This window comes from Bufo gargarizans, chromosome 1 (genome assembly GCF_014858855.1).
Source record: "Bufo gargarizans isolate SCDJY-AF-19 chromosome 1, ASM1485885v1, whole genome shotgun sequence".
NCBI classification, from domain to species: Eukaryota; Metazoa; Chordata; class Amphibia; order Anura; family Bufonidae; genus Bufo; species Bufo gargarizans.
In genome coordinates, this window is record NC_058080.1 from 17,460,264 (window position 1) to 17,474,377 (window position 14,114).

Consider the following 14,114-nt stretch of genomic DNA (forward strand, 5'->3'; position numbering starts at 1 on the left):
ATTTAATCGGGGTGATATACCACTGAGACAGAATTTTGTACCCGTTCTCTTGAATTCTGGTGCATCTGGATGATTTATGGGGCGTCTCTAAAAGTGCCGGTAGGTGTGAAAACGGGATATCAACCCCTGTGTCTTTTTCCCACATCCTAATAAAAGAAGGTTTACTAGCCAAGGGGGGGGGGGGGTTTAAGTTTGGTATAAATTTGTGAAATAAGCTTTCTAGGGGGTTTGGGAGTTGAGATTAAGGCCTCAAACCATGTTAACGGGCGTAATAGTTCACCCTTCGTATTATTCTTATGGATAAAAGATTTTATAAGATAAATAAGGGTGAAGTCGCATGGACTCGGGTTTAGAAGAGTTCTCAGGACTTCCGTCGACGGAGGTAAGCCTGAAGAGTCGAGGAGACTTGAGATCGGAATCGTGGTCAGTCTGGATAGATTGAAGGTACTGTGGCGTAGTCCAGTGGAAGTAGGACCTAATAAATCGCTTATTGCGACGAGGGGAGATGGAAAAGGGACTGAGGAGTGTGATTGGTTCAGCCATTTCCAGGCTTCCAATGTGGCCTTAATTACTGGGAAGTTATGTAAATTGATGTTGGGCGGGATACAGTGGCCCAGGCATAATGTTCTAGCTGGCATACCTAGAATGCATTGTTCAAGCGCCACCGAAGATTTGTTTGTTGAATCTCTGAGCCAGTCCACAATTCTAGATAGCAAAACGGACTTACCATATAGTTCTGGGTCTGGGAGACCTATGCCACCTAAATGGTAGGGTTTGGACAGAAAGGAGTAAGAGAGTCTGGCTTTTTTACCGTTCCATAGGAATGATCTGAATTTTTGTCTAAGAGACTCATAGTAGGATTTGGCTATTGGGATGGGGAGGACCTGTTGGAGATATGTAAGGCGAGGGATAATGAGAGACATAAGGAGATTCTTCCTACCGAACCAAGACAGAGTTGGGACCGCTTTATTGATCTTATCAATAGCGTTAAACATTGAGACTCTTAAGGGGATGTAATTTAGAGAAAAGAGATCTGAGATGTTGGGGCTAAGTTGTACTCCAAGATATGTTATAGTAGGGGATGACCAGTTAAATGGAGAGTTAACTTTTAGAGAGAGTTTAAGTTGGGGAGAAATACCTGCGCATAGAATGATGGATTTATTTTCGTTAATCTTAAAATTGGAAAGTGCGCTATAAGTCTTCAGATGTTCCTGAATTTTAGGGAGGGAGGTTTTGGGGTTAGTGGTCATTATCATGACATCATCGGCAAATGCCGCAATTTTGTGGGTGTGGCCCCCAATGTCCAATCCTTTGATACTAGGGTCTGAGCGCATTATGGATAGAAGGGGTTCCAAAGCTAATATAAATAAAAGGGGGGAAAGGGGGCAGCCTTGGCGTGTTCCATTATGGATTTGAAAAGGGGAGGAAAGGTCCCCATTCACCATGACTCGAGCTGTGGCCTGTGTATACATGGCAAAAACTGCCTTAATATATGGATCAGGTAGGCCAAAAGCCTCCAGAGCAAGGCTTAAGTAGTTCCAATCTATGCGATCAAACGCTTTTTCAGCGTCGGTGCTTAGAAGTAGCAGCGGGGAAGAAGCCTGTCTAGCATAACAAAGAGCATTTAAGACCCTTACCGTGTTATCTCTACCTTCTCTATTGTGGACGAAGCCTACCTGATCCATATGCACCAGTAAAGGGAGGAGCTTTGCTAGGCGATTGGCCAACAATTTAGCCAGAAGTTTAAGATCCAAATTTAGGAGGGATATGGGTCTATAATTTGCGCAAGATTTTGAGTCTTTCCCTTCCTTAGGAATCACTACTATGTGGGCCATCGTCATGTCTCTAGATAGGGGAGAGCCCAGGAGGGTTTGGTTGCAGACAGAGAGAAGGTGTGGAAGTAGCTGAAGTCTAAAGGTTTTATAATAGGATGCGGGCAGTCCATCCGGACCCGGGCTCTCACCTAAGGGCATTTGGGAGAGGGCTAAAGAGAGTTCGTCCATGGTGAATGGGGCCTCCAAAGATTGTTTCTGTTCTAGGGACAGCGAAGGGCAAGAAGCAGAAGCTAGGAACTCCGCTATTAAGGGGGAGTGCACATCCGATGTTGAGGGGGTAGGGAGATTGTATAGATTTTCGTAAAAATCTCTAAACTGCCTCGCAATTTTGCATGAGGCAAAGATCAGATCTCCTTTAGGGGAGGATAGCTAGTGTATATAGTTATCCGCTCTTCTATTTTTAATTCTGTTTGTAACAAATTTTGTGGCCTTGTCGCCATGGGCATAATATTTAAATTGTGAGTTGAGGTAGTATTTGGCTGATTTAGCCTGCAGTAAGGTTTTTAGCTCTGCTCTAGTATTAGAAAGGTCTTGTAATAGGGATGTAGATTGGGCGCGTTTGTGATCTGACTCTAGTTTGTTTATTTTTAGTAGGAGCTCATTTATGTTTTTCTCTCTAGTCTTTTTTAAGTGTGAGCCAATACTTATAAATTCACCCCTAATGAAGGGTTTGTGAGCGTCCCATATAGTTTGAGGGGAAAGATCAGGGAGTGTGTTCATTTTGAAGTATTCCTCCAGAGATAGGGTTATTTTCTTTATAGAATCCGTGTTTCCCAGGATAGATTCATTTAACCTCCAATTAAAACCTTTAGATTTCTGTGCAGGAGAAGATATTTTAAGATAGATTGGGGCATGATCTGAAATGTGGATGGAACCTATTGTTGCTTCGGAACATAGCTGGAGGTGTTCTTTGGAAACAAAAAGGTAATCTATGCGATGATATGTGTTATGGACATGGGAGTAAAAAGTATAGTCCAAAGTATCAGGGCAGAGTGTTCGCCAGACATCGATTAGGTGCAGATCCCACAGAATGCTTCTGGCATGCTTTAAAGAACGGTTGGAGTGAGGAGTTTTATGTGAGGATGAATCAACACGAGGATTCAGGGCTACATTGAGATCCCCTCCCATAATAACTATACCCTCCTTAAATGAGGAGATTGTCTGAGCAATGGACGATAGCCAAGGAACCTCTCTGGAGTTAGGCGCGTAGAGATTTATGATGGTATATGTTTGGGAACCAATAAATCCCTTAACCATAATATATCGCCCCTCTGGATCTTGTAGGTGCGTGACATATTTGAAAGGAACCTTTCTTTTAAAACCGATGCTCACGCCCCCAGACGAAGCAGAATTGCCACCACAGTGAAACCAGAGCGGGTAATGCGAGAATTCCAAGTTAGGATAGTGGTTAAACCTAAAGTGTGTCTCCTGGAGGAGCAGCACATCCGAACCCTCTTTACGTAAAATAGAGAATATTTGGCTTCTTTTGGAGGGTGAATTGAAGCCTTTTACATTATAGGACACTACCTTAATATCTACCATGGCTAAAGGTTATGTAGAGCAAAAGGGTGTGGTGTGCTGGTCCCCCAGGAGAGGGCACTTACAGTTTGAGATGAACTGGTCATGTCTGGGGGGAGATCAAAGGTCACTGGGTCCCGGAAACCTGTATCAGCTAGTACGGGCGGTCGTATCTGGTACCTGAACAAAAACAAAGGGATAGGGGAGGAACCGGGAATGAAATATATAACCAAAAAATAGTATTGTGAGAATCTCGGCACAATACCATAAGACATGGGGGTAGTGTGGCCAATAGACCAGAGAGTAAGCCAAACAGCATTGTAGATAATAACCCGTGAGGGCTGAGTAGGACATGTAAACTCGCATTAAAGCTTAATTTGGAGCCAGGGAAGACAGAATAGCAAGGAAACACATCCGAGGCCCAGGAGGGGGAGGCAAGAAGACAAAAGGGAGCAAAACGTGTAAGTAACGACAAAGGAGGAGGGTAGTAGATGAGGCAGAGATGATGAACAGGAGGAGAACAAGAAAAGGGAGCAGTAGAGATCTAAAGCTAACAGGCAATTGGGTTATACACAGATTTCAGAGCCTATCACCATAAGGAGTATATCACTTGAAACAAATACAAACATATGATAGGAAGAGTCTGTGAGACATTATAAAACCTCAGGAGAGAGGCTAGCACATGGAAGACCTGATCCTGAGGGATCCTCAATCTTGAGAGAGTCTCTTGGGTGTCAGGTGCCTGCTCCTCTTTCCCACTTTGTGCACTTTGGGAGTATGCAGCATAGTGAAGGCAGCCACGTTAGGGACTTCTGGCAGCGAAGCAAGGTCCTGGAATAGGTCCCAGTTATCAATCTGCATGGGGGGGGGGGGATCTGTAGGTGTTCATAGACAGCTTCTAAGTCCGCATAAGTGGCAATGTTGAAACGGCGGCCTCCATGAGAGAACGACAGGCCGAAGGGAAAGTTCCATTTATATAGGATTTTATTGGAGCGCAGCCACTCCGTAAGAGGCTTAAGCGATTTACGCTTTCTCAAGGTGGAGGGAGCTGAGGCCTGGTAGACGGACACTTGTGCCCCTTCAAAAATGATGTCGGATCTGTTCCTTGCAGCATCTTGAACGGCCGACTTTACTTGGAAGTTCAGGAACTTGCATATTATATCCCTAGGGGGATCTTCTGGCTTGGGCCTCGGACGCAGGGCTCTGTGAGCTCTTTCAATGACGATTTCCAGTGGGAACTCGGGGCCTAACAGCATGGAGCAGAGGGAGATGACTGCCGCCGGGATGCCACCTGGTGAGACAGTCTCTGGTATCCCTCTGAGGCGCAGAGGGATACCAGAGTAGTCAAGGGGTTCATCGCTCCTCAGAGTGTCGATATCTGCAGTTAAGGCGAGGTAGTATGCTACCTGTCGGTCGAGTCGTTCTCTAAGGCTGGATTCCCGAAGGGCTGTGGCGATGTGTAGGACTGAAAAAGCTCCGCATGTCCTCCATTAACAACACATCTGTAAAGCGTCCTGCCCTTGCCGCCGTGGTCGTGGTAGGAGGAGGATTACTTTCATCTCTTCCCCTGTTAGATTCCCGTTGTGCTGTGACATCCCACTTATAAGCTGTGTAAAGCATATTTTTTTTGTTTGGTTTTGAACTGCTGCATCCTTTCTGACTTCTGGTAATTTGGTAACATTTCCAGCCACTTTCTGCTTATACCGGGGGTCTAGTAGCGTGGCCACCCAGTACAGGTCGTTCTCCTTCATCCTTTTTATACGACATGACAGCATGAAAGACCCCATTTGCACAAGGTTGGATGCCGAGCTACTGATTTCCTGTTCCTCGTCCTCACTGATGTCATTGACGGTCTGTTCTTCCCCCCAGCCACGTACAACGACCACGGGTCCCAGATAGGTGACAACAACGAGCACCCTGGGATGCCTGCTGTGGTTGGTCTTCCTCCTCCTCAAAGCCACATTCCTCCTCTGACTCCTCTTCCTCATACTCCTCTTCCAGCGTTGCCGCAGGTCCGGCAAGCGATGATGACAAGGCTGTTTCTGGTGGTGATGGTGACCACAACTCTTCCTCTTCACGCTCATCTACAGCCTGATCCAGCACTCTTCGCAGGGCACGCTCCAGGAAGAAAACAAATGGGATGAGGTCACTGATGGTGCCTTCGGTGCGACTGACTAGGTTTGTCACCTCCTCAAAAGGACGCATGAGCCTACAGGCATTGCACATGAGCGTCCAGTAACGTCGCAAAAAAATTCCCAACTCCGCAGAGGCTGTTCTAGCACCCCGGTCATACAAATACTCATTGGCGGCTTTTTCTTGTTGGAGCAGGCGGTCAAACATTAGGAGTGTTGAATTCCAACGTGTCGGGCTGTCGCAAATCAAGCGCCTCACTGGCATGTTGTTTCGGCGCTGAATGTCTGAAAAGTGCGCCATGGCCGTGTAGGAATGCCTGAAATGGCCAAACACCTTCCTGGCCTGCTTGAGGACGTCCTGTAAGCCTAAGTACTTAGACACAAAGCGTTGTACGATGAGATTCAACACGTGTGCCATGCAACTTGCCCAAATTCAATGCCGCCAACAAATTGCTTCCATTGTCACACACCACTTTGCCGATCTCCAGTTGGTGCGGGGTCAGCCACTGATCAACCAGTGCGTTCAGGGCAGACAGGAGTGCTGGTCCGGTGTGGTTCTCTGCTTTCAGGCAAGTCAACCCCAAGACAGCGTGACACTGTTGTATCTGGGATGTGGAATAGCCCCTGGGGAGCTGGGGGGATTCATTTGATGTGCAGCCAGACGCCGCAGCAGAAGAGGACTCAGCCGAGGAGGTTATGGAAGAGGATGGAGTAGGAGGAGTAGAGGAGGTGGAAGTAGGCCTACCTGCAAGTCGTGCCGGTGTCACCAACTCCGCTGCAGAGCCACGCATTCCATGCTTGCAGCCGTCAGCAGGTTGACCCAATGCGCAGTGTAGGTGATAAACCTGCCCTGACCGTGCTTTGCAGACCAGGTATCAGTGGTCAGATGGACCCTTTCCTCAACACTGTATGCCAGAGATGCTATGACTTCCTTTTCAATCACTGAGTAGAGGTTTGGGATTGCCTTATTTGAAAAAAAAAATCGTCCGGGTACCTTCCACTGTGGTGTCCCAATTGCGACAAATTTTTTGAAGGCCTCAGACTCCACCAGCTGGTATGGAAAAAGCTGGTGGGCTAAGAGTTCCGTCAAGCCAGCTTCAGACACCGGGCAAGGGGGTGACTCTGACATTGGCTTCTACGCTCAAACATTTCCTTTACAGACACCTGACTGTGGCAGATGAGATGGAACTGCTGAAGGTGAGAGGCGGAGTGGCGGGTGTTTGAGAGGGGCAAGGAGGACAGCAGTGGTTGACGTGGCTGAAGATGCTGGACCAGGAGGAGGATGGTGGCTTTGAGCTTGTGTGCTGCTTCTACTCGTCATCATGTGTTGATCCCATAGGTGTTTGTGATTTGCGATCATGTGCCTTCGCAAAGCAGTTGTACCTAGGTGGGTGTTGGATTTCCCCCGACTCAGTTTCTTTTGGCACAGGTTGCAAATGGCATCGCTGTTGTCAGCAGCAGACACAAAAAAATAAATATGCAACACTGCTGAGCTTTGCAATGACAGCATTCTGGTGGTGGCAACAGCATGCGTTGATTGGCGTGCTGTCTAGCTGACCCTGGGTGCCGATACATGCTGTCTGACCATGCCACTAGCTCCTTGTGACGACCTCCCCCTGCTTCCAACTCGTCTCTTCCTTCTCTCTGTCTACTTTCCCCCTCTTCTTCTTCTCTTCGAGCAGGCACCCACGTGGCATCCACGGACACATCGTCATCATCAACCACTTCACTTGTATCTGACACCTCAGCAAAGGAAGCAGCAGCGGGTACAACATCATCATCATCATCACACTGTACGTCCATGTGTGTAATGCTGCCTGACTGAGGCATATCCCTGTTATCTACATCCTCTGGCAATAATGGTTGCGCATCACTAATTTAATCCAACTGATTTGTAAATAACTCCTCTGAGGGATCAAGTAAAGCGGCTGTGGTGGCTTTGGTGGTAGTGGTGGTGGCGGCGGGCGGGAGAGTGGTAACTTGAGAGCAAGTGACCAAAGCTGAGCTGGAGGAGGGTGGTGCGTCAAGGTTCTTAGCGGAAGCTGTTGAAGATTGGGTGTCCTGTGTAAGCCAGTCAACTATTTTCTGTAACGGTATGAGTGGAGGCCTAGCCACTAGCCAGTGGCCACAATACAGTCTGTGTGGGCCTGACACACACGGCCTTGCAATTTGCAAATGTGATTATATCACAGAAAAATGTTTAATATAATTTTTTTTATCTGCAAGGTATTTGAGTGAATGACACCCTGTAACGGTATGAGTGGAGGCCTAGCCAGTGGCCACAATACAGTCTGTGTGGGCCTGACATACACGGGCTTGCAAATGTGATTATATCACAGAAAAATATTTAATATAATTTTTTTTTATCTGCAAGGTATTTTCTGTCACACCCTGTATGAATGGTGTGCACACAGTGCTGTCTGTGACTGAGCCTGCAGCCTCTCACACACGGGCAGCCAGGCAACTGCAATATATATATATATATATATATATAAAAAGAAAAAGAAAAAGCAGACTGATGTATCAGCCCTGAAAAGGGCTTTTTGGGGTGCTGTCTGGACGCTGTCCTTACAGCAGATGAGTCTGTGGACACAGAACAATGCCCGAGCTAACGCTTTCCCTATTTAATCAGCAGCAGCAGCAGCACTGTCCCTCCTCTCAGTGAGAATGCAGCTTCCGAATGAATCTAAAATGGATGCTGTCCAGGAGGTGGGAGGGTCTGGGAGGGAGGGTCTGCTGCTGATTGGCTGGAATGTGTCTGCTGACTGTGAGGTACAGGGTCAAAGTTTACTCAATGATGATGTATAGGGGACGGACCGAACATCGCATATGTTCGCCCGCCGCGGCGAACACGAGCAAGCTATGTTCGCCGGGAACTGTTCGCCGGCGAATAGTTCGGGACATCACTATTAGTTATGTCTGCTGAGCAATCCTTTCCATTAAAGTGACATAAACCTCAAACCCCTAGGTGCGCATTTTCACTACAGATATGAGCATAACCTTAAAATATTAATACTGTGAATTTTGGATTCTTTGATGATGGTAGAGTATAATGAATAGAGATGAGCGAATCAAATCCAATGAAGGTGAATTCAATCCGAATTTCAGGATAAATTCAGTTCACTGCGAAGCCGAATTTCCTTGTGCTTCGTGGTAGTAAATCGATTTAACCTGAAATAGTGTAAAAAACAAAATGATCATACTTACCTCCTCCAGTTGCTCGCGAAGGGCTGGCCGCCGCCATCTTGATAGAATATCTCAGCCAAAATCCCATGTGTGGTGACGTATGATGGCAGCGGTCGGCCCATCACAAGAAAATGAAGGCGGTAAGTCCGATTTAATATTTTTTTTATGTTAATTTTACGCTGTATTATTACTCTCAGATGCCACAATCATGTACAGTATGAACATAGCATCTGAGGGGTACAATGATGGGGAGCGGTGCTATCGCAGCTCCCTGTCATTGCACCCGCTAATTACAAATAAATGCGCTTCGTGATGAAGTTTTTAATCATGGAGCAAAGTGTTTTGTAAAATTCGGCGAAGCAGCCAAATCGAATTTTCGAAAACTTCATTCATCTCTAATAATGAGCAAAACATATATTTATGACTCAATAGTAAATGATGAGTTTCTCAGTCTATAGTCTGCAGATCCAAGTCAATGAAAAATATATGTTTATTGCTTATTTAAAACTTTTCAGCATAAATTACTTACATTATTAGATCCCAAAAGGTCGATGTAGTGAACTTTGTCCTCCAGGAACCAGAAAGATTCTCAGGGAAGGATATCACATCTGCTGCTATGACTGCGTCCCATGCTCAGAAGGAGAGTTTACAAATGTTACAGGTAAAATACTATAATCATAAAATACTGGAAACTGATGTTTTTTATACTAGTCACATCATATACCCGGCTGTTTTTAGGCTACATTCACATCTGCGCTTTTCCTTTCTGGTATTGAGTTCCGTCATAGGATCTCAAGACCAGAGGAAAAAGCTTCAGTTTTGTCCCTATTCACTGTCCATGCGGACAAACCTGAACTGAACCCGATGCACCACAATGCATTCTGTTCCGTTTGTTTGCGTTCCCATTCCAGAAAGATAAATGCTGCAAGCAGCGATTTTGAGTGCATCATGGGATGTGGAGCAACACGGATCCGTCCTGACACACAATGTAAGTCAATGGTGCTGGATCCGTTTTCTCGGACACAAAAGAAAACGGATCCGGCACCCACTGACTTACAATGGTTTTAGTGCTGGATCCGTCATGGCTATTTTAGAGATAATTCAACCGGATCTGTTCAGAACCTAGTTCTACTGCTTCATGAGTCCTCTATTGTTCTCCATTTCCCGTTCCCTCTAAACACAGAAAATATAGACACTATCTTCTGGTATATCTCAGCTGGTCCATACACCAGAATCTGAAAGATACACCAGCTCGGAACAGGCATAGGTTTCAGGCATTACTTGTGCCAGCTTTATAGATCCACTGATGCCTGCCCTTTCCTGCCCAGACATCTTCTACCCCGACTACTGTACTTCTAACAACAAGTGTAGAGCGTGTCCGAGAAAAGGTAGAAAGTTGCAGTCTTTTGCTCCACTAAAATGTGCAACTTCTTGACACAATAACCTTCCTGACAGTCGGTGTATGGTACATGTCAGCCAGCATGAGTAATACATTCACTGTAAAGTAATGCTAAATATGCTGCAATTTATATTCAATTATCTGTATGTGACAGGGTTTATTCTGTCCTGACTAGAGGGGAGAGAGTTAATTTGTAGGAAATGATTCATCCACCAGAAATCCTGAAAAGTGAGGGTCTCCTCCCACTGCTCCAGAGTCTCCTCCCACTGCTCCAGAGTCTCCTCCCCGTGCTCCAGAGTCTCCTCTCACTGCTCCAATGGCTACTCCCACTGCTCCAGAGTCTCCTCCCACTGCTCCAGAGTCTCCTCTCTCCCTTTTGATTGACATGTGCTGCACATCTTGTCTGACTCTGTTTCCGCTGTTACTACCGGAGCAGTGACTGCGCGTGTGCCCCTACACTTCTAAACCCCTCATCAGGTATCTGCTGTATTACACAGGTGGCACCTGGGATCTATGGAGCAAGCTCCTCATGTGAGCCTGCTACAGTCATGTGAAAAAATTAGGACACCCTTTGAAAGCATGTGGTTTTTTGTAACATTTTTAATAAAAGGTTATTTCATCTCCGTTTCAACAATACAGAGAGATTAAAGTAATCCAACTAAACAAAGAAAACTGAAGAAAAGTCTTTTCAAGATCTTCTGTAAATGTCATTCTACAAAAATGCCTATTCTAACTGAGGAAAAAGATAGGACACCCTCACATGTATTCCCTCTTAAATTGGCTCAGATCTCACACAGGTATATCACACCAGGTGCACATAATTAGTAGATCGTTACTCTGCATGTTGAATGAGGCTTGCCCTATTTAAACCTCAGACATTTAGTTTGGTGTGCTCCTGACTGTTGAAGTGAGAGTGAGCACCATGGTGAGAGCAAAAGAGCTGTCAGAGGACTTCAGAAAAAAGATTGTAGCAGCCTATGAGTCTGGGAAGGGATTTAAAAAGATCTCAAAAGATTTTGAAATCAGCCATTCCACTGTCCGGAAGATAGTCTACAAGTGGAGGGCTTTCAAAACAACTGCCAACATGCCCAGGACTGGTCGCCCCAGCAAGTTCACCCCAAGAGCAGACCGCAAGATGCTAAAAGAGGCCTAAAAAACCCTAAAGTGTCATCTCGAGAACTACAGCAGGCTCTGGCTACTGTTGATGTAGAAGTACATGCCTCTACAATCAGAAAGAGACTGTACAAGTTTAACTTGCATGGGAGGTGTGCAAGGAGGAAACCTTTGCTTTCCAAGAGAAACATCGAGGCCAGACTGACATTTGCCAGAGATAAAGTTGACAAAGACCAGGACTTCTGGAATAATGTTCTTTGGACAGATGAGTCCAAAATTGAATTATTTGGACACAACAGCAGAGGACATGTTTGGCGTAAACCAAACACAGCATTCCAAGAAAAGAACCTCATACCAACTGTGAAGCATGGAGGTGGAAGTGTCATGGTTTGGGGCTGCTTTGCTGCAGCAGGACCTGGTCAGCTCACCATCATAGAATCCACGATGAATTCTACTGTGTATCAGAAGGTGCTTGAAGAACATGTGAGACCATCAGTTAGAAAATTAAAGCTGAAGCGGAACTGGACCATGCAACATGACAATGACCCAAAACATACTAGTAAATCAACCAAAGATTGGCTGAAAAAGAAGAAATGGAGAGTCCTGGAATGGCCAAGTCAAAGTCCAGATTTGAATCCCATTGAGATGCTGTGGGGTGACTTGAAAAGGGCTGTACGTGCAAGAAACCCCTCAAACATCTCACAGCTGAAAAAGTTCTGCATTGAGGAGTGGGGTAAAATTTCCTCAGACCGATGTCGAAGACTGGTAGATGGCTACAAGAACCGTCTCACTGCAGTTATTTCAGCCAAAGGAGGTAACACTCGCTATTAGGGGCAAGGGTGTCCTATCTTTTTCCTCAGTTAGAATAGGCATTTTTGTAGAATGACATTTACAGAAGATCTTGAAAAGACTTTTCTTCAGTTTTCTTTGTTTAGTCGGATTACTTTAATCTCTCTGTATTGTTGAAACGGAGATGAAATAACCTTTTATTAAAAATGTTACAAAAAACCACATGCTTTCAAAGGGTGTCCTAATTTTTTCACATGACTGTATATACATCCCCTACCCTCTATAGCCGTACATGTACCATATTATGTATATTAATCCAGTCCCAAGACCAGACTTCTAAATTATTTCATTACCCTACACCAGGGGTGCACATAGCCTTTCTGCTGCCCGAGGAAAAAATTTAAATTGCGCCCCCTGTGCCAAATTCTCAATCTGACCCCTTCCCCAACCCTACCATTAAAGACTATATACACCTTTGGATAAAATTTTTGTTCATTATTGAGTTTTACTCATTTTTGGCCCAAAATAATATTTTCAATTGGCCTTTATTCAAAACTAGCAGAAGGACCCGGCTTCACATGGGTATATTTCATTTAACCTCTTCAGGACACATGACGTACCGGTACGTCATGTGTTGTTCCGATCACTGACGCCCGGCTGGCAGTGATCGGAACAAGGTGCCTGCTCAAATCATTGAGCAGGCACCTAGGCTAAATGTGCGGTTGGGTCCCGTGACCCCCCCATGTCGGCGATCGCAACAAACCGCAGGTCAATTCAGACCTGCGGTTTGATGCGCTTTTTGCCGTTTCTGATTGGGGATCAGAAACTTTATAATGCCCAAAATATATATGTTTTTCCTCCCCCTGAATGTTATTATGTGGGCGGGTGGTGCAGGGGGAGGGTTGCGGGCGGTGCGGGCGGTGAGGGAGGCGGGCGGTGCGGCAGGCGGGATCGCGATCTGCCTCCCCTTGAATAATCGTTGGCGTCTAGTGGGTATACCAGGGTGCCAGCACATTGCTGGCACCCTGGTATAAACGGCTGACATCGTTGATCCGATGTCAGCCGTTTAACCCTTTCCATACAGCGGTCCGTACGGACCGCTGTATGGAAAAGGTTAACAGAGCAGGGAGCTCCCCCCCTCTCCGATCGGGGGGCTGCTGTGCCTTTGCAGCCCCCCGATGGAAAGGGAGAGAGCCCCCAGGCAGCCCCCCGAAGCCCCGTCCTCACCCTTCCCCGTCTGCGAAGTTGTGGCAGACGGGGAAGGTTCCCATGGCAACAGGACGCCTGTCCATGGTGCTGAACAGATCTATGCTAAAGACATACAGGGAGTGCAGAATTATTAGGCAAATGAGTATTTTGACCACATCATCCTCTTTATGCATGTTGTCTTACTCCAAGCTGTATAGGCTCGAAAGCCTACTACCAATTAAGCATATTAGGTGATGTGCATTTCTGTAATGAGAAGGGGTGTGGTCTAATGACATCAACACCCTATATCAGGTGTGCATAATTATTAGGCAACTTCCTTTCCTTTGGCAAAATGGGTCAAAAGCAGGACTTGACAGGCTCAGAAAAGTCAAAAATAGTGAGATATCTTGCAGAGGGATGCAGCACTCTTAAAATTGCAAAGCTTCTGAAGCGTGATCATCGAAAAATCAAGCGTTTCATTCAAAATAGTCAACAGGGTCACAAGAAGCATGGAAAAACCAAGGCGCAAAATAACTGCCCATGAACTGAGAAAAGTCAAGCGTGCAGCTGCCAAGATGCCACTTGCCACCAGTTTGGCCATATTTTAGAACTGCAACATCACTGGAGTGCCCAAAAGCACAAGGTGTGCAATACTCAGAGACATGGCCAAGGTAAGAAAGGCTGAAAGACGACCACCACTGAACAAGACACACAAGCTGAAACGTCAAGACTGGGCCAAGAAATATCTCAAGACTGATTTTTCTAAGGTTTTATGGACTGATGAAATGAGAGTGAGTCTTCATGGGCCAGATGGATGGGCCCGTGGATGGATTGGTAAAGGGCAGAGAGCTCCAGTCCGACTCAGACGCCAGCAAGGTGGAGGTGGAGTACTGGTTTGGGCTGGTATCATCAAAGATGAGCTTGTGGGGCCTTTTCGGGTTAAGGATGGAGTCA

The 14,114-nt window shown here is 46.0% G+C and overlaps 1 protein-coding gene across 1 annotated transcript in view; it reads left to right on the forward strand.

Annotated features, from left to right (window-relative positions):
• Nucleotides 1-8,774: 8,774 nt before the first annotated feature.
• Nucleotides 8,775-14,114, forward strand: part of LOC122921800 (vomeronasal type-2 receptor 26-like) — a 47,637-nt gene continuing 42,297 nt past the window's right edge. Inside the window, exons 1-3 of the mRNA XM_044272085.1 lie at nucleotides 8,775-8,811; nucleotides 8,869-8,908; nucleotides 9,209-9,332. Of these exons, the coding sequence (XP_044128020.1) occupies nucleotides 8,775-8,811; nucleotides 8,869-8,908; nucleotides 9,209-9,332 (201 nt within the window). The remainder of the gene's footprint in view (nucleotides 8,812-8,868; nucleotides 8,909-9,208; nucleotides 9,333-14,114) is intronic.